We start from the raw sequence: 23,237 nt of genomic DNA on the forward strand, positions 1-23,237 counted from the left end.
GGTCATTTTCCGATTCCACCCCCATCTCTCTCTCACTCCCATTTGCTTCCTGTCACACTCTTCACGGCCCTGTCTGATTATAGGCATAAAAGCCCCAAAAAATAGACTCAAAAAAAGGGTTTTAGTCACGCTTTCTTAGATGCCAGATTAAGGAGTGCTTCTGAATGTATTAGGCTTTTTATCACAAAGAACCCTGAGGGAGAATTTCCTATTCTACTCATGTAGTAAGAGCACTTTAGGAAATTGGGTTTAGGCTGCATAGCAGGGCATGGGCTCACTGTAACACATATATCACCTGTTTGAATGTCACATGTACACTATACACATCTGTTATCAGCATCTAAGATTTAGAGGGGAAACATTAGCCCAGACACCAGATATTTTAGCTCACGGTGCCTGTTTTGCACTCCTAAGGATTTTGTGTAAAGACACACTTGGTAGTTTTTACTTTAAACTTCAAACTCAGTTTGATGATGGATGGATAAATTGGGTGGATGGATGGATATATTAGTAAGGAACATACAGACAATGTCAATACATGCACACCTGCCAACAAACTAGATGCAATTTTGTTGCACCATGCTGGAATACGACTTTTTGTCAGTTTACGTAACTAAGCTCTAAGTGGGCACCCAGCAAGTGGTATAAATACCAATTCTTACACCATGTTGTTTTAAAGCTTTTCGAACTTGTGAGCAATGTTGACAGGTGCTTTAAAGCTTTCCATACCTGTAAGCAATGTTGACAGGTGCTTTAAAGCTTTGTGTACCTGTGAGCAATGTCGACAGGTGCTTTTAAAGCTTTGTGTACCTGTGTGTAATGTTGACAGGTGCTATTCTCTCTGCACTGGCCATCCAGGTAGACGTAGTCCTGGCCTTCGAGGAACCAGGCGTTGATGACCTCGGCGAAGGAGGCTTCCTCATGCGCTGCCTGCTGGACGTTCCAGCCTACGTGCTCCCCCAGGCTCTGCTCCGGGAGAGCGGCATCCGAGGAGCAGGACACTGCCCTCTCTTGAGCCAGGAGAGCCAGAGGCTCGCTCCACTCCTGGGAGAAGTGAGAAGTGAAAGGTCAAAGGTCAAGGTGGGTAAGGTTACTACTGGGCGAAGTCTCTATATATACACATGTACACACAGTCACACCTGATACGTGTGAAAAACAAAAACACAGGCACTATGGGAAATGCCCCTGTGGACATAGGGAACTAAAGGGCCAGTGTCCTCTCTTTGTAACCTGAAATGGCCTTTTTTTATTCAGGGATTCTATTTTGTTCAAGGGGGCTCACACAAAAACCTCCTCCCTTCTCAGGGCCAGCCGCTGTAAATCTAGAAGGATCTAGAATCCATCTAAGGTTACACTTCCCAAAGAAAATCTTTGTTCACAAAAAAAAAAATGCGATGCTTGAAAATTCTGCTCCTCTCTATACAGATAAAAGGCTTTTTTCTTTTAAGGATACATTTTCCGAGCATTTGAGTTTAAGTCTTAGAGTTTTATTTAGGAAGGAAACACTTCAACTCAATTCGACCCAAAATATTCCCCTAACTCTCTTTAAACCAACTGCGTTGCATTCGTGCTAATTAAAGCCGATAAGGGTGCACTGAAAGCACTAGTCTTGCATTTAGAAGAAGAGCTCTCTAATCAGCCCGTGTGTGTAGGGGGCCAGTGAAGTTGGTCCACAGAGAATCCGAGGATGTGGCTGCATAAGAACATCTACTGTACAGTACTCCTCATGTAGATTTGATAAAAGGGTTGAAGGACACGCTCACAAGCCAACACATCGATGTGTATGTGTACATGCACATAAACAACAACTGTAAACATAAACATGCACATGTATGAGCACATGCACACACACTAACACGCACCCTCTCACACACATTCAGGGAGAGAGAGAGAGAGAGTTAGAGAGACAGAGAGAGAGAGAGAGAGAGAGAGAGAGAGAGACAGAGAGAGAGAGACAGGGGCCCTGACAGCTTCTGCTTTGGACGCAGGCGTGTTTCACTGATGAGAGTGGTGTGCTGCATTGAGCGTATACTGTATACAAGGCACCAGACAGCCATCTCTGCCAAGTCATGACTTCACCTTCTGTTGCCCTTCACACACTGGACAAATTATCATCCTTATTTTGGACCTGGCACAGGCCTGACCAGCGGCGCCCAAATAAGCGTCTGCATTAGCAGGGTGCCAAAGCCACTTGGGAGGCAGCAAGCTGATAGCTGTTGGCAGAGGCTCCTGCAGGTCCAGGTTGGTGCTTGGAGTGGGGGGGGGGAGTTCAGAGAGATTCCTGGGGGTTGAGAAGGAGGTAATGTCTGGGCTTGAATCTCAGCTCCCACCCCCCTTGGGGCAAAGGGAGAGGGGAAGAGGCCACACAGAGACTGTTGCTCTCATCTGATAGTTTCCTTCTTATCAATGGCTATGAGCAATGGGTGTGTTTATGGGGACCAAATTAGCCTCGTTAGCACCCTCTGCTAATGAGAAGTCTGACAGAGGAAGTTGGACCGCTGCGAGGAGAGTAGTAACACATTCTATGTGGTGTATAGGTGCATGTGTGTGTATGAGCATTACACTGTTAAAATGAATGTGTTAGAAACAACACACTGTGTTATCCCTACCTGGACATATACATGTGCTAAAAAAACAACATAAGTTGTGTTATTTTCAACACATTTGTTGTAAGAGTGAGACAATACAACAAAAGCAATTTGTTAGAAGCAACACAAATTGTGTTGTCCTTATCTGGACATAAAGATGTGTTAAAAACAAGTTGTGCACATTTGTTCTAAGAGTGTATAAACTACAGTCTCGCCTTCAAAAATATCTTATCTTCTGATCTGGTTCCCACTACGTGCCTGTGTTTACATGCTTGATTTATCGTCTCAGATCGATCACCAAAAACACTCAAAAATGCTTGGCCATGTCTTCCTGCCCTCCCTTCCTGTGCTCTCCCAGTCCTACAGTATGTGTGTCACAAATGATCCATGTGGATTGTGGAAGCAGGGCAGAGTGTCGGAGGCATAACTAGGAACGTGCTGAAGGTGAGTTGAAATGCAATGAAATGAGACACGATGGAGGGAAGTTCCCTCAGGGAGCACCACAGTGGGGTTAGATGGTGCACCATGGGATAGATGACCATAAAGCCAGGTGACGGCAGGTGACCATAAAGCCAGGTGACGGCAGGTGACAGTGGATTTGACAGAGTAGCCAAATTACAGAGTCTGCTAGTAGCACACCTCAACATCTCACTAACAATGCATCTTTTCTGATCCCTCTTCAGATCTTTAGGGTTTATGTTGGTCTTTTAAGACTTTGAGGAAAGGATTCTTTGTGTAGCATTCATTGCTGAATGTCTTATACAGAATCTTTATCCTAAAATAACAAACCAAAGACCGACACAGTTGAAAATTATTAATCAAATGGATGTTAACTAGAACAACAAGGAACAGAAAACACCTTTTCAAAGTATTGTGTGGTCAATGTCCAATTTGGTTAAAGTATAGCCTGGTTAAGTTAAAACACTACTCTTTGCCAGTATTTCACATCAAGCATAAAACTGTAAGCCAAGTCTCTCCCAGAGCACCAACTACCGCTTATGGTGACAGGAATTGCAACACCACGACCTGCCACTTTCACACAAGTGTGAATTGAGTTTGTCTTCTCGTTTGTTTCGACTCTTCCGCAATGATGACAGAGCGAGTGGGATCCCTGTAAGCAAGCCAGCGTCTGTCACATACGCTAATGTGTTTGACCCCGGCCCATCTCCTCGCTGCTGAGTGGCAGCTAAGTGCCTGGCCCCCGGTCATCGCCAGACAGTTCTGGGGTGGCCTGTTGCCATAGAAACACCTGTCACCACTCCAATGGAGAGTGTGAAATCATGGCGCGGGTGGGGGACAGTGTGTACTGGGAGAATGTTGTTTCCGCAGATGTGGTTTCACCACAGGGCCCCCCCCCCAAAGAACAGGTCCCGTTTCATCAGCCTGGGAGATGAGTCTGGGGAGAGAGAGAAGAGGACAGCAGGAGGGGTCTGTGTGTGTGTGTGTGTGTGTGTAGGGGGGAATGTAGAGTGGTCCTAGATGAAAAAGACATGTTGGCGCGAATCAATGGTCGAGTGAGCCATCCGACTCCAAACCACCCCTACCCCCCCCTTCCTCCTCCATGCCACCACCCTCCCCCCACCACCATCAAGACCTCCATCACCGCGCTGAAGAGCCTGCGCTCTGTGCTCTCTCTCACTGGAGAGCTGAGGACTGCTGCCAAGCGGCCATCACCTAGAGGACTCCTCTCAATGAGGCACTGGGGCCTGTCAGAGCCCATTCAGCTCCGCAATCCGTGCCCGGCTTTCACCCTCCACCGCCGCCGCCGCCACCGACCCCCTCCAGCGCCCAAAATGAATTAAACCAGCCAAAACACATCAGTGTCAATTTCCCCTTGAGTGACTTCTGATGGATCCAGATGAAGGAGAAGGACAGACGAGGGGAAAGAATGGGGCTGAAGAGGGGAGACAGAGGGGACGAGTTGGGGGGAGCGAGGGGTGCTCTTCTCCTCACATGGGACTGCAAGGCCCCCTCCGAAGGACACCAGCATAGGCCCTTTGTCTCACTTCTTCAATGCTGAGGACGGACACTGATGCCACGCATTGTGACGGCTGATCAAATACAAACATCACTGTCAGACACCCGAAAACTTTAACAAACAAGCAAAACAAAGAAGGGGTCTACGAGTGGCTAATGAATACATATATACATAAACACACACTTTTGTCCAACAAGGGACAGCATGGAACAAAGGACACAGTGTGGTGATACTAACGACAAATTAGAGCAGGATGAGCAGAAGGGGTTTTGTGACTCGTCTGTGCTGTGTCTTGTGATGTTGTTCAAACGCACAGAGAGGAAAGAGGCTGTAGTCTTTCATGGAGAGGCGAGTGGGGGGGGGGGGGGGGGGGGGTGTCATGTCACACCCCTAATGAAACATACACAGCAATCCAATTTCAGGTGTCAATGCTCAGCCGAGCTCAAAATAAAGGGCTTGGAGGAAAAAGCTGGATAAACTGATTCTGATGTATTGAACAAGACAAAGCAGACAGAAAAAAACCCTGTAACTTTGAGAGAAAGTGTGAAAATGCATTTTTTTGTTGACAACTAATTTATTTTCGATGTCACTGGAGCAGTGAACGTATAACAAGAGCAGTGGCAAGACGCTGAAAATCTCTCTCCCTTTACAGCACTTCATAAATATATAACCACACACACACACACAAACAAACACACACACACACACACACAGAGCATGTGCACATAAACATGAACACACCGCAGGCCTATATACGCAAAAACACATTCCTTTTCCATCTTCCATTTCCACACTGAATAGCTACATCTGAGGAAGCGCTTGTGCTTCTTATTCAGCGTTTGAAGTTTAAATGAGGGGCACTAATTCAAAGGCCACCACCCCACCTCTCTCCTCCCCGCCCGCACCACCTTACGTCCCCGCACCACCTCCCCTCCCCGCACCACCTTACGTCCCCGCACCACTCCCTCCCGGCAGCCAGCGCCGTCCTCCTCTCCAGGAGCTACTGGAAGGGTCAGCGCGCCAGAGAGCGAGGGAGAGAGAGCATCATTTGTGAAACTTCATGAAATTAGAGTGTCTTATCTCCCGCCGAGCGCCACGCTCACAGCTTCCCCGGAGAGTCTGTAATCTTTTTATAGCCACGGACAATCAGACGGCGCTTATGGATTCTTGTGCAAATATTCCTGAACGATAATCATAAAAGAGGGGGCCCCCGCCTGAAGCCTTTTTAAATGTTATCTGTAAAAAAAAGCACTTTAATATCCCACTTCAACTCTCCAGGAGAGCCACTGTGGGGCTTTGCAGAAATTACCTGAAATGCAGCGGACTTGAATACAAAGTGATGATGATCCTCCCTCATTCTTTCCCCTCTCTCCCCTCTCTCTCTCTCCCTCTCTATCCCTCTCTCTCCATTATCAGTCATGAGCAGATCCCCTCCAGCAATAAGCATTAGTCCAAAATCAGTTTGGTACACAATTGCATTATGTATTCCATTAAAGACTTGCAAAATGTAATTAGGCCTTCAGACCTGAACTGCTTCAGGTCTCAGGGGGAATAAAGAAAGCACCTGAATGAAAGGCTTGTATCAGCACACTTTTAAAGATGTTTCACCGCCTCGCTTTGCGCTCATTATTATCATGACAAGAAAAGAAAAACGACTTTGGTGAGATCGGTCTTGTTCCTATGGACAGCGAGTGACACAACATTTGGATTGCTAAGCAGTCCCCTGCTACAGACCCTATATAGCACACAGAGTTGACCCCTAACACTGGGCGGTCAACAATGACTCAATCGTGGGTGCCATTTGTTTGTGCAGGATTTGCACTGGAAGCCCCTTTAGTCTACACAAGGCCCCCCAAAGTTAGAGTGACTCCCGGCCCCAGTGTATGAACAGTGGGGATTATCACTCTAGCTTGCCCTTGTCTCACAGCTGTGCTCTAAGTGCCACTGGAGCTTGGGCACACAGAAAACACACACGGAGAGCCTGTAACTCTGGCTGGGATATTGCCATTTCAGTACAGGATCCTGGGTTTTAAACTAAAACCTTTGTCGTGTTTGGGATAAGACATGGAATGTTTATGGAAATAAAACACAACCGATGCCAACTGAATGGCCTCCAATTGCGGCTCACTTGTCACGCATTGTGAGCTCAACAGTTTGCAGCCTCAGCGTTTGAGTATTGGTGACGGTGCCTCAGCAGATGAGTCCATTAGCAAAGCCCCGCTCTTCCCAGGGTCTCTGGAGGAAAACTGCCCTTCTGTTTTTGGGTGGTAGGCGGAGGAGGGGGTGAGGGGTGAAAGGGGGGGGGGTCCACTGCAGCATGGTGCATTAACCTCAAGGCCCCCTGATGGCACTCTGGCTCTCTCCCAAAGATGCAGATGGAAGGAGAATGACAGAGAGAGAGAGAGAGAATGAGAACAAGTGAGAGAGAGAATGAGTGAGAAGAGAGTGAGGGAAGGAGAAGGAGTGAGAGAGAGAACGAGAAGGAGTGAGAGAGAGAGCCTGGGAAAGAGCACCGAAGGAGGAGTATTTCAGTCTCAGCTCTATTTCAGGTGGCATGGCTGTGTTTGCCGGCAGATGCGACCCTGGAACTCACTGAACTGTTACGGCAGTCGGGGCCGCTGCATAGTCGCTGGTGACAGCCGAGTCAGACGCTGAGCTTACATGTTATGTCTGACACAGTTAATCTCTCCACTCCCTGACACGCTGAGAGCAGAGCAAACACATGAGATGTTATTACAGGAACTCTGTTAACAGGGGTTCCTATTTTCAGAATGCTCTTAAGTAGTAATTATGTGTTCCGTGTGTTAGTGTGTGTGTGTGTGTGTGTGTGTGTGTGTGTGTGTGTAAAATTTTAAATGGATGGATCAGGTGGACAGGTGATAGCTGTTTATTTCCAGGAGATTATGGATAATTTCTGTCTGTATGCAAATGATCCTTCTCTCCTTCTCCTCCATCAGGATTGCTGGGGTGCCACAGTGTATTTCTCTCATGTTGGGCAAAATTGACGTCATCATGGGCAATGGCTGGCATGGGTAGAGTATTACAGGGCAAAGGGGTCTGAAGTTATCCAGTGGGGTGACAATGCGAACAAAACACAATTCAAGATTCAATTTCTGAGGCAAGGCACAGGAGAAGTGGAAATCAATGCAAAACACACAACCACAGACTGTCAAAGTGCACACATTTTTTCTAAAGACATTTTGTGAGAGAAAGTTTTCCCAACACCTCTGCTAACTGCTGCTGCTGCTGCTGAAAGTCTTATTCAATGAGCAAAACCCCCAAGCTCCGGAAACCACTGCTAAACCATAGAAAAGCAACACACTTCCCAGCTAGTTGGACCTCTTTGAATTCATTCTGAATGGAAAGAAAGGGATTAGCGTTCAATTGTTAAAACTTGAAGCCTACAAGAGCATTTTGCAGGTTTAACTAATGCAGTAGTTGTCAAGCAATTGAAAAGACTGTCAGAAACAATTTATATTCTGTGAACAAGAAGCAAAGCACCAACCATTTTCTGCATGTTCGCCGCAATAGGACTGACCCGACTACGCAGTCTATTGTGCTGTGTAACAATCTGAAAATGCTCCTTCACCCCAAGCCCTAGAATAAAAAGAAAGCGCGCAATTACTTTACCGCTAGGACAAGTATCCATGGAAACGACAAGCATGTGAAGTTGAAACACAGACAAGCGAGCTACAACTTTATGCGATGCATTGCTTGATAGCCCACAGTATATATAGACTAGGCTATATACAGACTTTAAAAACAGTAGCCTATCATATTTTTTCATCAACATCATTAACTGTGTTATTTCAACTGCGCCCACATCTCTTCTCTGTCCTTAACCTCATGGGTTTATCAGAATATTGTCCTTATTTGTCTTATTTTTTTTTAAGTGCACAGGACTATGTGCATTTTTTTTTTTTTTTTACTCAGTAGCCTACACTTTTTACATTTTAAATTAGGCTACCAAGTAAAATAACCCACGCGCAATGTAGCCTAGGCTTAAATGGCGCGATGGCTAACTATTCCATTAGTTTATTGAAAGTTTTCAAAGTTGAACTGATAGTATCTCTCAATGCAAAATCGACTAAATATTTAGATATAAACTACTTTTTATCATTTATCATCGTTGGCGCTATTCGACCGATCACCTCCAACTGCAAAAAATTAGACAACTGGCTTACTTGTGGCAGGTGGATTCGTGTCGTCTCGTCGTCTCTCGTTGGATATCCGCGCTGCCGACGTGTATGAGGTATGGAGAAGTGCATCAAATAATAGTAGCAAACACGAAAGTCCACTTCCTGACAGCATTGTCGATAGGGCAGACAGCGTGAGCACAAAGCTATAACTCTGACAATCGTCTTCAATCACTCACTCTGACCCTTCCTCCTTCAACCCAAGTCCACTCCAACAGTTCTTTTTCTCCACAGCGCGTACACGTCTCGGTGGACCAGCCACCAAATGACTACTGTGTTAGTCGCTGACAGAGACGGGGGGAAGCATCCCCATCTGCCTGTCTAGCCAGTCATTATTTGTAAGAGTGTGTTTTGTCTATCTATCTGGCTGGCTGCTTGGTTGGTGTGTAGACATTCTATTAATAACCACTTTTTCAACCTTTACAAAAGTTCAAGTCCTGGAAAAAAAAAGATGCTCAGTGTCACTGTGACCATGACATCTGTGAGTGGAAGCACTGAATGAAAACATTTTCCTATAGAAGTAGGAGACTGAGATTCTGAGAAGCTATCAACCATAGTTTTCATGTCTCCATGTTGGTGTTGCTGTGATGTTATTGAAATCAGAATGGACGACAGTATAGGCCTACTTGAATTAAGCTATTTACTGAAATGTTGCAAAAGCGCCAGCCAAAATGTAATGTATGTAATGTTACAAATGTTACAAATATTTGCTTCTGCCAGCAGATTTCTATTATATGCAGTAAGCTCCTAAAAGTTAGAAAAGGTTCTTGTCTTGTTCTATGGAGAGTCTTCCTCATGCAGGTACCACATCGATGCCACATGGCCTCCCAGGACTCCATGTCCCTGTGGGTCATCTCGGTGACATTCCAGGGCTTTCCGCAGATGGGTGTTGAGGGTGGTCACACTGTAGCCACAAATGAAGGCTGAAATCTGAATCTGAAAGCCTATCCATCTTCTTATCATAAATCTGTTAGATAAGATTGTCAGCAGTACTCCAATGATATGTCCACTGGGCCTACAGTAGGCTACAGGTGCCGTTTAGAATTATAGTGCATTGTCCAATGCCTGCATGTGATGGTGCTGTTTAGGGATTACGGAAAAAAAAGAATAAGTCACATTATTTGAAATCTATTTCATATTCATGTTACTGCCTATTAATTAAATAAGAAATTACATATAGCATGTCACTGTCACACACTGTAGAATGACAACTTTCACACCGTTATGTTCTCAAATACTCAAGGACACCTTTATGAAGTCATACTTAAGGACATCTGTCAAACATTTTCTGTCACTAAAAGATGTGTCATAGTTTTGGGTTGGGCTGGTTAGTTTTTGTTTTGCTCGGTTTTCTAGAGGGAAAATGCCAACTTTCCATTCTAGCATTGTGGCTGTGGCTTATAGGCCTACGGCTAGATGATGGTGATGATGATGATGATGCTGTCTGACTGACAACGGAGTCCAAAACCTAAAGATGAAAGGACTAGAGGCACTTTCATCAACAGCAAACCACAATAGTTATCTTAGTTCTCAGTCAGAGCGGTTGATTGATGACAGCCAGTGAAATAAAATCCTTGTGCTTCCATGTTCCATCCAAGAGGCCTATGGATGTTATAGGCGAAAAAAAAAAATACTAGTATGTTCATGACATTTCATTATCCATTAGTATCTAATGAGTATACGTTTAATTTAAATTGACAGTACTCAGTCATTTCTGGCGGAAAGTATGACATTCTCAGGCATCTACAATTTCATGTGGAGGCACTGCACACAAGCTGGTTTCCCATGAATTTTGACATGAGTGTAGATCTCCCTGTGGATTCCAAAGGCCAGGGGGACACCAAGCCTCATACAGGCTGTCGGGCTCTGCTTCTTATTAACACAAACTCTCACTGGACTGAAACCATCCATGTTACACTGAATGTATGTATGTATTATATTCTCAGAGGTATCACGCAAAAGATGTTTTAAATCAAGCAGACTTTGGCAGGAGTCCAGAGCAAGATACCCACTGGTAATGGGCCATAGCACTATGGGTATTGTGCTTGAGAAGTTGAGCCAATCATCCAAGGAGATGAGGGAGAATCTGGGATTTTATCACCCAAAGCTTTCAATCATCCAAATCAAACACATACCTAGCACAAGATCATTTAAAGGCAACACTCATACAGTATGTTAGGCCTACTGAATTTTACATCAGATATGGCATATCTTGCTTGCTTGTGCTTTTTGGTTTTGTTATAAGGCAATGTTTCCTTATGGTAGCTGAAATAATATTGGGATTAGAATATTCTACACATTGGTGTATCTGAGATGAAAACAGAGTTCAGGAGTAGGTGCAGCTGTTCCCTGCAGAGGGCAGACCTTTGCCATGCCTGCTCTCCTGTCCTACAACTCTGTCTTACATTCCTGCCTTCTCAGTGGACCAAAGTCCAAAGTGGCTTGCTGGTATTTATTCTGTCCATATAGGCTAGCTACTCAGTTGGCAATAGTATAAATGCACCTACCTTGTCATAACCTATTATCTCAGAGGAACTAATCCTAATTTTAGGATGGTTTGATTTGTGGCTTCATTTCTCAAAGAGAAATTGAGTTTTTGTACAACTTAACAATATTATGTTATTTTCTAACTGAACAATAAAGATCTAGCTCAATTATCTTGGAGCATTTGTGTTGTTCTTATCTTGTTTGGTGGCGTTTCCGTTACAAAACATTTTATAGTTTAGCCTACTATACCCTCAAGCTTTAGGCCCCCTGCATTACAGGCACATGTTTTATTTAGTTTACCTCACTAAAGTTGGTGCTACTGTTTGTCACACTGTGGCGGTTGTCTCTATAGTTTGGCTATCCTGGGCAAGCACAAATCTGTTGACCAGCGGATTTTATTTTTCCTCCGAGCTTACAAATGCCACAACTGAGCGTCTTTTTATGAGGAGAGAAATGTGGCATGTGCTCTCCAAAAAAAGGAAAAGAAGGAAAACACGCGCGTGCGAGGCGAGACCTATAATGTACCAAACAGATCGTTGCAGTTTCATATTGATGTAGCCTATACTCAGAGGTGCACCGGAGCTGCCTTCTCAACCTGTCCAAATAGTGCCTGGGGCGCAGTTTAACTAAATAAAATACCAAAGCGCCCTTTTCCGTGACAGGATATTACTAGAACCTACTTTCGAACAGACGTGAAGTGGCTGGGAAGAAGAGTGAGAGCTGTAATAAGATGACTCGGACACAAGTTGTCATGCTGTTAGTGAGTGTCTGTCAACTGTCTTTCATTCACGGTCAGGTGAGTTTCCGAAGTTCACGTGATATCTTTCAGCATTGTTGCCAAGTAACTGTAGAGGATGCTTTGCACTTTAATAATCTTTCTGCACCAGTTCCATTGCTGTAATTGCTCGTAATTGGATGTGTTTGTTTGAGGTTATTTGACAAAGAACTTTATTCATTAAGATAACATGTCACAACAAGAAAAACCCAACAGATTACCCTTCTAGCCTATTGTTTGTGTATAAACTGATAACAAATAAATACAAAATAAGCAATATGATATGTGCTGAAAAGTATTTTGTGGAATCTGAACCCCTTTAACTGCCTAGAAAAACATGGACTGTGATTCTGTGGAATAGCAGGCTTGAGGTGCTAGATCCCTCACTAAGGTGTTCTAACCACAGACTGTAGTGACAAAGTTGTGTGTTTTATTCAGTCTTACATTCTCGAGAGCTAGTATTGAATGCTGCCAACATGCTTCAGCACAGCATTGCCAGGCCAACCATGCAATGTGAAATACATTAATGGCGTGAATGTTACACTGAATGTTGCACTGACCTAGAAGTGAATAGTTGTATGTCCACCTGCACTGGAACTAAAGCAGCTGATCTGCACAAAACTGAATGTCTCATATGATGTGTGATGTGAATGGTGAAGATGGAACAGCTGTTGTACGGCCTGGTGTAAATTCAGAAATGGCATTTTGGCTGGTTATAAAGAAATCCCTGGGCAGCCATGTTTGTTTTGCTACCCTCACATGGCTACTTTGAGGGAAGCACAGCTGCCCATGATGTGACATAACAGACCAGGCCTCAGGGCTTCTGTGAGAGTGCCCTCATTTCCTTTTGGGCTCCAGCAAGAAGCTTGTTCCGGCACAGAGAGCTGTCGTGGTATGAAGTAGTTTTGCCTGTGAGCAGCAAAGACAACATCAGCAGTGATCCAAGGAGCCCATAGTTAGCGAACATGCCTTATGTAAAACTCTCTTAAGTGAGCCGCAGGTTGCTTCGGTCGTCTTACACTATTGGTCCTGTCTTGCGTAAGTCAAATATCGCTGTGAAAGTGCGGACTTGTTTGCCATCTGACTGCAATCTGAAATACATCCCCCCACATGAAAGCAAACTTCACGATGTGTTTTTCGCCGTGGCACTCAAAATAAGAACTTTGTCTGTGTGCACTACCGCCGATTTCTACAGTGCGTCTCCCTGTTTCAACTGATGTCCCACCTACAGTCTGCTTCAGTCTAAATTAGCCAGGTGTTTTCTCAAGAAGAGCCAATATTTGCTCTCCTTACATAACACCCACCAGATGCAAACACTAATTGGCTCCCTGAAAAACATAAGAGAAAGCGCAAGAAAAAAGGACCAAAAACCTATGGAAAAACATGATGACCACCCCTCCACCTGTAGCCAATGAGGGACAGGCCTGGACCTAGCAGCTACATGTATTAATATACTAACTGGTTGCATCGTCATAGCTAGCCTGACTTGTGTGTGACTTGACCAGTACTGTAGGTTTGGAACATCAACTCATTCACTACATGCACTATCTATGAATGATCACTATGTAGTGCACATTCACTCTAAGGTGAGTGCACTAGTGAGGAGATGTTCTGAACACAGGGTCAGTGCTTTTGCTCACTCAGTTACCACAAGTAGAGAGAGAAACCTTTGAGTCTCCAGCTGGAGATCAAGCATTCCGAGTTCCGTAAGTCTAAGGATGCTTTAGATTTGAGTAATGTTTGGCCCACGACACAATGAGGGTCCGTAGAGGATGAGATATGATCAAACATAACGTTGGTTTCTTACATAACATTATGTAACGTTAAACCATGTCAAATGGCCTCCAGCATGCTCATGCCAGAAAGCTGTACCTTCTGAGACTTGAAATAAAAGAGATAGACAGAGAAACAAAGAAGTGCATGTGACATGAGACAGAGGTGGACAGCCAGGCATGGGTAACTGCCCTCTTGGTATTCATGTCCTAGAGATTGGCTTCAGGGTCACAAAAATATGTCCAACCTCCGGTAAAGAATCAAATACTGCCGTCTAATAGTAATTCTGGTCACTATGACAATTATGGGCTGGAGAATTTAGTTGTGCATATCACTATTGTGCTTTGTACATTGTGTCTCTTCCATGAAATTCTCCATGGTAAGGTAGATGACAGTGTGCGATTACAGGTACTATAACTAATCCATTTAACATGTTACTATTCCAGCATGTCCCCATCTCTCTGCATAGGATTCAGTTTAATTCAGCTCCATTCAACCATTGCGCACTATAACATACAGTAGGATATGTGGGTATGAGGGCTTCTTGGACCGTAAACCAGCCGTAATAAATCAAACCTGTTATAATAGCTAAATGTTTTATCTCACCACCTTCATCTGTGAAATTCTGTGGAAATGCTGATTCCATGTCCTGTTCATAACCCAGATATATGACAATGTAAACTGCAAGGTAATGGTTATGAATATGGATATGAATATAAATATGAATGGAGCGGATATGAAATGTAATCAGTCTTACACAGCCTCTTAGTCTGCAGAAACGGTCTTCCTACTCAGACATTCATATTATTACTAAGGTACATCAGTGATAATGGCTGCCATCAAAATCTTTAGAAACATATTGTCCATAGTCCACTTTTTTCACACTTTCCTATAAAATCATTATAAGTCCTTCCGACTTTGAAATTGCACATACTATCATCCCCATCCATCAGCAGTCAATGAGAACAGCCTGACCTGATGTTAGTGACCTGAGTAATGTAAACACCTTGGCTCGCATGAACTGCCCACCTCTGCTCTGCTCGCTCAGAGGCCATGGGAGAGTTTGCATGTGTGAACCCTGGTGCACAGGCAGGTCATTCTGCTGCCAAGCACAACCAAAGCTTTCACGGCTATTACCCCCCACCTACCCTACCGGGACCTACAGTACAGCAGCACCTCTGGCGAGCCAGCCAGGAGAAACGTCATGCCACCGCACAGTGTGACGTGACGCAGACACATCACACCTCTCTTTGAACTGAGCAGAGCTTTACATACCAGCCTCTCACTCCCACACCCACAACCACCACCACCTCCAGCCCCCAACATAAACCACCAGGCCCTACCACCAGCAAAGACAAGACGCCACTATGAGGCCTCTGGAGAGAGAGAGATCAGTTCAGGAGAAGGTCGGAAGACCAGGAGAGGACAGGGCTCAATGGGGTCATTCAGCACCTCCGGGGAGGAAAGAAAAATAATGACTATGACATGTAACCTGAAAAAAGAACTGTACAGGCTGGTACGCATATCAAATACTTGCTTTCACTGAGGCCCATTTGCAGCTAATGCTTTCAAGATTTTTGAAATGACAATGCTTTAAAACTGTTTGCAAACCCTCTAGCATATTAGGCTATATGATTACAGAGGAGAGGACAGTGTGGCAAATTGCATTAGTGTCTGCCCAAATCAAAATAATACATTAGAGAATAACCAGCAATATTTCCACACGAAACCAGCACTACTTGGTTATTCAACCAACAAATGTTCTCTCTTTTTTTTCCTCATTTCACAAATGCTTCCAGTCTGCATGTTTAGCTGGCAATAGCTACAAGAATAAGTGTTTACAAAGGCGTTTAATTGGGTGCAGTGACCTGGCTGTGTCTTCCTGCAGGAGTGCCCGAGCAGACAGGAACTGCAGAGCTCTCTGCGCCAGGTCCACAAGCTGCTCTCTGCCCACGAGACCTCCTACATGCAGAGCCTGCGCACGCTCAGGAAGAAGCTCAACCTGCTGCAGACCAACGTGGCTCGCCAATCAACCAAACCCACCAACGGTATGGAGGAGTTTTACCAGTTCATTAAATTGTTCAATTTCTTCAAAAGTAGCACAGTTCAGACAGATATTTATATATGAATAATGACAATAGTTATTAAAACAGATTATTAGTGTAACATGTATATATCCAACACCTGCTGAATACATGCATATATTATAGGGTATCATGGTCCTCATATTAGTATTTGAATACTATATAAATATGATATATAGACATACGTTACATTTTATACTGGACATGTCCTCAACTCGTACATCTTTTTTTGACTGGTGGAAATGGTATCTAACCTTCACATATCTGCGATATGTTCTACAATCCACAGTCACCTGTCCAAAGTTAGAGGCACCAGCCAATGGCAAGAAGATGGGCAAAATGATGCTTCCGGGTCATGAGGTTCACTTCCTGTGTGACCCAGGCTATGAGATGGTAGGCTCTGAGACACGTCAGTGTAAAGACACCCTGACCTGGTCCGGACAACAGCCAGTCTGCAAGGGTGAGAAGGGGCAGTATTTCTATTATTTCCTCTTCAACTCTTCCCTGACATTCAGTATAAGTAACTTCAATTCAGTTGTATAAATAGATTCAACTTCGCAGATTCACCACTTAATCTACTTTTAAATGGCCGATAGATTTCTTCTGTTATAAATTCAGACAGCATTCAGTGAAAACATTACATGCGAAAAGCAGACCACAAAACCCAGTTCCATCATAGCAAGGCCAGCGTTCCGGAGGCCATGTTAAATTGGAGTGGGTTTTGGAGGCCCAGCCCTCGGCAGCGCCACCCCTCTCCTCTCCTCTCCTCCATCTCCCCTGGCCTTTGGATTCATCACTCATCTTATTATCAACTCCGCCATCTGCCTCCCATTCCTGTCAGCATCTGTTTTGTTTTTCTCTTTCGCTCCATCTCTCTTTCTCTCGGTGTCTCTGTCTCTGTGTATTTGAACTGTAGCATAGCTGACACCATTGCCACTCAGCAACATTCTGGTCTTCCTCCTGAAGATGTCTACAGTTTCGTCTGCGTCCCATCCTGATAGAGTTTCTCTTTACCCCCCTCTTTTTCTGAATGGGTAAGGCTATCCAAAGGGGAACGTCTTGGTTCTGGATGCATTCACAATTTCCCTGGCTATTGCCTTCCCACCAGGACACACACACACACACACACACACACACACACAGACACAGACACACACACACACACACACACACACACACACACACACACACACACACACACACACACACACACACACACACACACACACACACACACACACACACACACACACACACACACACACACACAGCAATTTGATTTGGCCCCACAAAGATTCCATCAACAGCTAAGCAATCCCCTGCCAACAATTCCCTATAGGCCTAATAGACACATGAAAACAGGCCTTCTTTAATCTGTGGATCACTAGTATAGAGTTACACGCTCATTCTTCGCATTGCATTCTGTGAGCACTCACCCGACACAGCAGATCCAGTTGTTTGGCGTCCGCCATGGATCCCTTTCTGCCTGAACTGTGTTCCCTTTCTTTTTTCAGACATAAACGAGTGCGCCTCCTCCTCTTCTTCTTTCAGATATAAATGAGTGTGCCTCCTCTCCGTGCATGAATGGGGGGACCTGTGAGAATGAGGTGAATGGATTTGTCTGTTTATGTGCCAAAGGATGGGGTGGTGCCACTTGCCAGTCACCTGTGCCAACGTGTAAGTCTATCGCACCTTAAGCCACAATGCATGCCAACGCCAAAGGCAATAGATGGTACCTAATTGTAAATATCAGCTGGGACATGCTGCAGTTTGTAGGTACAGTTGTATAAAAACACAGAGCTGCTAGAATTACTTTGGTATCTTTATCTTAATCTTACTTCTGGGCTATGGTCAGGAATCACAGTCTTACTCTGCCATTTACAGCCACACAACCACACAGCCACACACACACACACACACACACACACACACATCGACAGTCAGACACACACATACAGCACTGTTGGAACCCAATCATCCACAGTCATCCAGGTTCTGGACTACTGAGCAAGTTTTCACACTCACAGGGGTCCAACGAAACCTGGTTAAATAAATGCAGACTCCTTTTTGTTTTGCACTAGCTGCGGTAGGTGAAATGAACACACACACACACACACACACATGCACACACACACACACACACACGCACATGCGCGCACACACACACACACACACACATAAACACACACATAGCCTAATGGGGGTTTAAATGCAGCTCAACCATGACATGTTTGTTTCCAGGCAGTGGCTTGAACACTGTAGTGACTGTCCTTGCTCTCATTACTCTGTCTGACAAGCCCAAGGTCCTCATAAAACTGCCATAAGACCGCTGCTGTGTGCTGAGCAGCATCTGCGTATAGTACAGTACGGCTCCTGAAATGTTAGATTTGCATGATATGGGAAAACATCAGGTCGGATTATGCAGCCCACCGGTTGATGTTGTGTATACAGTATATCGGGAGTGAGTTGGCCTTTTGGATTAATGGTCTGCGTAATCTCCATTTATAGTTACACCAAAGATTTAATGTAAGGGGAGCTGTAGCGTAGGAATCCAGCCTGAGGTCATTTCCTGCCACTCCTCCTCATCTCTTCCACTCATTTCCTGTCTGATCTTAACTGTCTATTAAACAAAGCCTAAAGAAAGCTCCAAAATGTGACTTTAGATTAAGATCATTTTAGATTAATGATCTATTCTAAAGGAATAGGGACTCGGATCTCGACAAGGACTTTGGGGTCTGGCTGACCATTTCCTGGGCGCCGATGCTTCTACTGCTCCACCACCCCCCCCCATTTCAGATGCATGATATGGAAGCTCCTCTAAGCAGCAGGACGGAGACGACAGTAAGATGCAACTTAACTCAAACTCTTTCCTCCTCTCGTCTGTAGTCTTCATCACCATAACCAACACCTCCGCCGCCACAGCAGCAGGGGCAGCTGGAGCAGCGGGTACCGGGGGTGCAGCGGGCGCCTCGGTGTCTCCGCCGGCGACCTCCAGCCCGTTTGTGCGCCCGTCCCAGTGCACCCAGACACAGGGCACCACCCACTGCACCTGCGAGGCCGGCTACACCATCTCAGGACGCGACACCAGCCTCTGCACAGGTGAGACTGAATAGGACACACCCAGGAGACGAAATACATCTGTCCAACCAGTCCATTATAAATGTGTTATTAATCTAGTAACATTTCAATATATTACTTAAAAACATTAAAGGTATATTTATTTAGGTTCCATCATGTCAAGTTAAGTCCAAGTCAATTTATTATTGCAGCTTAGTTGCATTAAAATGACATTCATTTTGAACCTGGGGCCTATTTTCTCCAAATTTCCTCTAATGTTTTTTGCTAGGAACCAACACAACCAAAATGGTTTCCTCTTGTAAATCTTGTAAACCATCTGTAAAAAGATGGTAGGTACAGTCTGTTTCTTTACAGTTATTGAGGTAAACAGAGGCATTATCTCTGTAGGGATCCTTCCTATCAGACACATCTAGTAAAATGATGAGTCTGTCAGTGGCGAAAACAAGTGGTTTACTTTGCTGCACATGCTTGCCCCACAGGAATACATTGTACAGCCGTTTTTTTGGTTGCTGACAGAGGTGGGCTCAAATACTGGCTCATGAAATGTAACAAAATGCACAAGAGTGATACAGTTGTCCATTTGGATCCATCAATTGACATTTTTTTCAACTTCAGACATGTTCAGAGGGGATCGTAAAAGAGAAAAAGTCTCTTAAAAACACACTTTTCAGTTGGTCACAATGTGGCCTACTACTGTGAGAAAAAGGAAACATGGGTTTATATTTCATGCTGTCCTTTTGAAAGAGTCATGTAATTTGCATTTTTATGGACAAATCGCTATTTAGGTCAACTTTACAGTTCAATATAATGAATTGCCGAAGGGACGTATATTTCAAATACATAATAATAGTAATAGTGTTCTAACTCAGTACTGGACTCCACAGACTTTATATAATGTTAGAGATCATCTACATGTCCTATAACCTTACTAGTTTGTGCAATTCCAATGTTCTGTTCTGTTCTGTTACTGCATGCAAGATGCAAGATGAGAGCAGTGGATTAAATGAAAGGAATGAGTTCCATTAATGTATAATGAAAAGGACAAGTTCCATCACAGCATTTGGTCTTGTAACAACTGTGACAAAAATCAATTCAGTCTGTTTATATCAACTATATAAAGTCGACCCCATTCAGTTCAGTGATGCCACTTTTAAAGCAGTACCATGAACAGAAAGCAGTATGGCATGATGACAGATTAATGTGGAGAGGGGCAGTTTAATTGGCAGTTTGATGGCCTTGTTCAAGGGATCAACAGCAGTAGCTGTCTTTCTAGACTTATATCACTTCCCTGGATATTGGTCACCTTTTGATCCAGAATACTACTTCAGCTCCCAGTCCTCTCAGCAGACCAAAACAAGATAAAAATATAAAATCCCATTTCCTAGGCACTTTTATGGAAAAAAAAAAGAAAAAAAGTTTGAAGTGAAGATATGCAGAGTTGCAGGAGGAGATGACCCTAGCTGTGACTGTTTGTGTTTACCTGTCTCTCCAGATATTGACGAGTGCGAGCTCTTCCACATGGGCCAGGGGGGGCGTCTCTGCCTACACACCTGCGTGAACACTCCCGGAGGCTACCGCTGTGTCTGCCCGGCCGGCTATAACCTGACCCGCGACGGACGCAACTGCAAAGGTCAAACAGGGGTCGCGTCAGTGGGAAGCATGAGCAAGCCAACAAATTCAGACAAGGCTGTAGACCTTAGCTGTCAGTGTGTGATGAATTCTCAGCCTAGCAAAAATGGCAGACAACTCAAAGATCTTGTCAGAAATCAAGTCTTGAGTGACATTTATTGTTGGAGGCACACAGTAAGATGTTTTCTTTTCGATGTGTAGAAAAAGTAACACTAAACGGTTTGAGGCAAACAGTTAATATATTCTCTGTGTAGAAAACTTAGTAACACTAAATGGTTATGGCATGTGCAAAATTCACTATATAATGTACTGTATGTATGTAAGATGTAAGGTTAACTCATAACCTATTGTTCTTCTTCCATGTCTCTTTGTTCTGTGATCAGACATTGACGAGTGTGCCAACAAGCAGCATAACTGCACCCGGGATCAGCTCTGCATCAACACCTATGGAGGCTTCCAGTGTGTCAAAGTGGACTGCCCACGTGTCCGCAATGCCACCTACGTGAAAACCTCGTCTCTGTGAGTGGGCAGTAGTTTCCTCAGGCCTTCCTCTCTCTGCCATAAGATCCGTTCTAGTGTTACTTTTATCGCCACTCTGGGGCGCTTGCACAGTTAGGCCAATGAAGCAATGATTCTTTTATTGCATATAAGTGCTCTACAAGATCTTGCCAAAATAGCTCTCCATGATTGCTTTTCTAACAACAAAAACAAGGATAGCAATAAAGCCAAATGTGGAGAGATTTAGTACAGTCTTTTACCGGCCTACAGGGAACTTAAGCCCACAAGTGCAGGTGAAACCTCTTAGGAATGCAACCTTTTTAGGAATGCAAAGACTATTTATTTTGATATTTATAAACTCACCTCCTTGTCTTTGTAATTTCTTTTTCACTTTTGCTTAGTTTTTTGTGTGACCTTGAGGTTTGTAAATGTAATCTCAATGTAATAACTGTACTGTAACTCATTACTATTATTATTACCTCCGCCAAGAAGGTTATGTTTTCATCGGGTTTTGTCTCTCTGTCTGTCTGTCTGTCTGTCTGTCTGTCTGTCTGCAAGATAACTCAAAAAGTTATGGATGGATTTCAATGAAATTTTCAGGAAAGGTCTGAAATGACCAAAGGAAGAAATTATTATTATTAAGAAATTATCCATGTCACAATTTGGATCCAGGAGGAGGTTATGTCTTTGCTTGGTGGAGGTCTGCGCTCTCGGAGTGCTTTTCTAGTTTCTAAATGTTATTTACTGTTGTACTCAGGCGCTGTGAGAGGAACCCGTGCCCAGTGGACAACAGAGCGTGCTCACAGGCCCCTAACTCTGTGTCCTACCACTACCTGGCGGTGGTGTCCAACCTGTCTGCGCCACGAGTCATGTTCCGCGTGTCGGCCCTGCGCATGATCGGCGACACTCTGCGCTTCTCGCTGCTGGGAGGAGGCCGGGCGCGGCGCCACTTCACCGTGCAGCGTTCTGACCGGCAGACGGGCCAGCTGATGCTGGTCAGCCCCGTGCAGGGCCCCGTCACGCTGGAGGCCGAGGTGGAGATGAGCGAGCTGGAGAGGCGGGTGATGCTCGGACGCTACATCACCAGGGTCACCGTCTTCGTCTCGCCCTACGAGTTCTAGCGAGTTCTAGACGGGCGTCTGCCACCTGGCTTCTTGACGGCCAGTTCAGGGGGAGGATGCTGTTTGCTGGGGCGTTTCAGGGAAGCTCAGTTTGAATGAAGGGCTTAAAACGTTTTTAAAACGTATTTTAAAAAAGCTCTAAATTTAGGAGACATTAAGACTCCACATACAAGGATTTGTATAGAGTTACATTTAAATGAACCTATAAGGTGTAAAGCATGACGAATATGCACAAACCATGTGAATTCTATTCTAACATTAATACAAGGCAAAACAATACATGTTGGCTTTAAGTTGCTTTGTATTGCTCTCAGAGGAAACAATGTACACTTTGCACTGGTATATAAGGTTGGTATGTAAAAGCATCTTTAAAAAGAGTTTGGCTGTATGAGTACACACACAGTTACAGTTTATATAAACTGATTACTCAATAGCAATGTCCCCTTTAACTGCCTTAAAGACTTATAGCTATATATGAAGTCGAAATATACTGACAACCTTGTTTTATATCTACTGTCTATTTAAGTCTGCTGTGTGAACATGATCAGGTAAGCTCTCTCTCTGCTCCTGCTTTTATGGTGTGTGGAGAGGGAGATTGAGGTGGTAATAGCTGTTAAAGTGCCTACTCTCCACTTGAGTGGGATTGTTCTGCTGTTTCAAAGGTATAGCTACATAAAACAGAACCAAGGATATTGTACTTATCTATCTCACCGTGGTCAGGTGCAAGGCCTGCCCCTGCTAATGTGATAATGTCTATTTTTAGTACGATTTATGGGTTGCCTGTAAACACAAGCACTTCAAATCAATAAAACTGCTTTTCTATAAAAATATTATTGTGAGTATTTCATTAAGAAGTGGAATGTATGGCAAAGGTCACCTTTACAACTAATGTGTCATACATTTCTCCTAAGTTATTATTTTACATACAAACACACAAAAGTGGCCAAATCTTCTAGTGGACTGCAACCTTGAAAATGAGATGTTTGGGAACATTTTTATGTGAAGCAGAAAAGCAGAGAAGTGGAGTGCA

At 44.3% G+C, this 23,237-nt stretch overlaps 2 protein-coding genes across 2 annotated transcripts in view; one reads left to right on the forward strand and one right to left on the reverse strand.

The window, feature by feature from the left end:
• LOC134095688 (C-type lectin domain family 18 member C-like) overlaps positions 1-8,903 on the reverse strand; it is a 20,375-nt gene extending 11,472 nt beyond the window's left edge. The window contains exons 1-3 of the mRNA XM_062549355.1: positions 8,751-8,903; positions 8,072-8,163; positions 811-1,044 (exon numbers count right to left, since the gene is read on the reverse strand). Of these exons, the coding sequence (XP_062405339.1) occupies positions 811-1,044; positions 8,072-8,163; positions 8,751-8,877 (453 nt within the window). The 5' untranslated portion in view covers positions 8,878-8,903. The remainder of the gene's footprint in view (positions 1-810; positions 1,045-8,071; positions 8,164-8,750) is intronic.
• A 2,928-nt stretch (positions 8,904-11,831) lies between these two features.
• On the forward strand, positions 11,832-23,013 carry LOC134095192 (fibulin-7). The gene is made up of 8 exons (XM_062548603.1): positions 11,832-12,045; positions 15,686-15,845; positions 16,171-16,341; positions 17,433-17,558; positions 18,768-18,980; positions 20,452-20,589; positions 20,972-21,107; positions 21,844-23,013. Exons 1-8 carry the CDS (start codon positions 11,980-11,982, stop codon positions 22,205-22,207), a joined length of 1,374 nt encoding a protein of 457 aa, XP_062404587.1. The 5' UTR covers positions 11,832-11,979; the 3' UTR covers positions 22,208-23,013.
• The last annotated feature ends 224 nt before the right edge of the window (positions 23,014-23,237 follow it).

Source organism: Sardina pilchardus, chromosome 11 (assembly GCF_963854185.1).
Source record: "Sardina pilchardus chromosome 11, fSarPil1.1, whole genome shotgun sequence".
In the NCBI taxonomy this organism is placed as follows: domain Eukaryota; kingdom Metazoa; phylum Chordata; class Actinopteri; order Clupeiformes; family Clupeidae; genus Sardina; species Sardina pilchardus.

Coding starts and splice junctions, on each gene's coding strand:
- LOC134095192 (XM_062548603.1), top strand. CDS start 11,980: ATGACTCGGACACAAGTTGTCATGCTGTTAGTGAGTGTCTGTCAACTG. Junction 17,559..18,767: donor CCAGTCACCTGTGCCAACGT/GTAAGTCTATCG, acceptor TCTCGTCTGTAG/TCTTCATCACCATAACCAAC. Junction 21,108..21,843: donor TACGTGAAAACCTCGTCTCT/GTGAGTGGGCAG, acceptor TGTTGTACTCAG/GCGCTGTGAGAGGAACCCGT.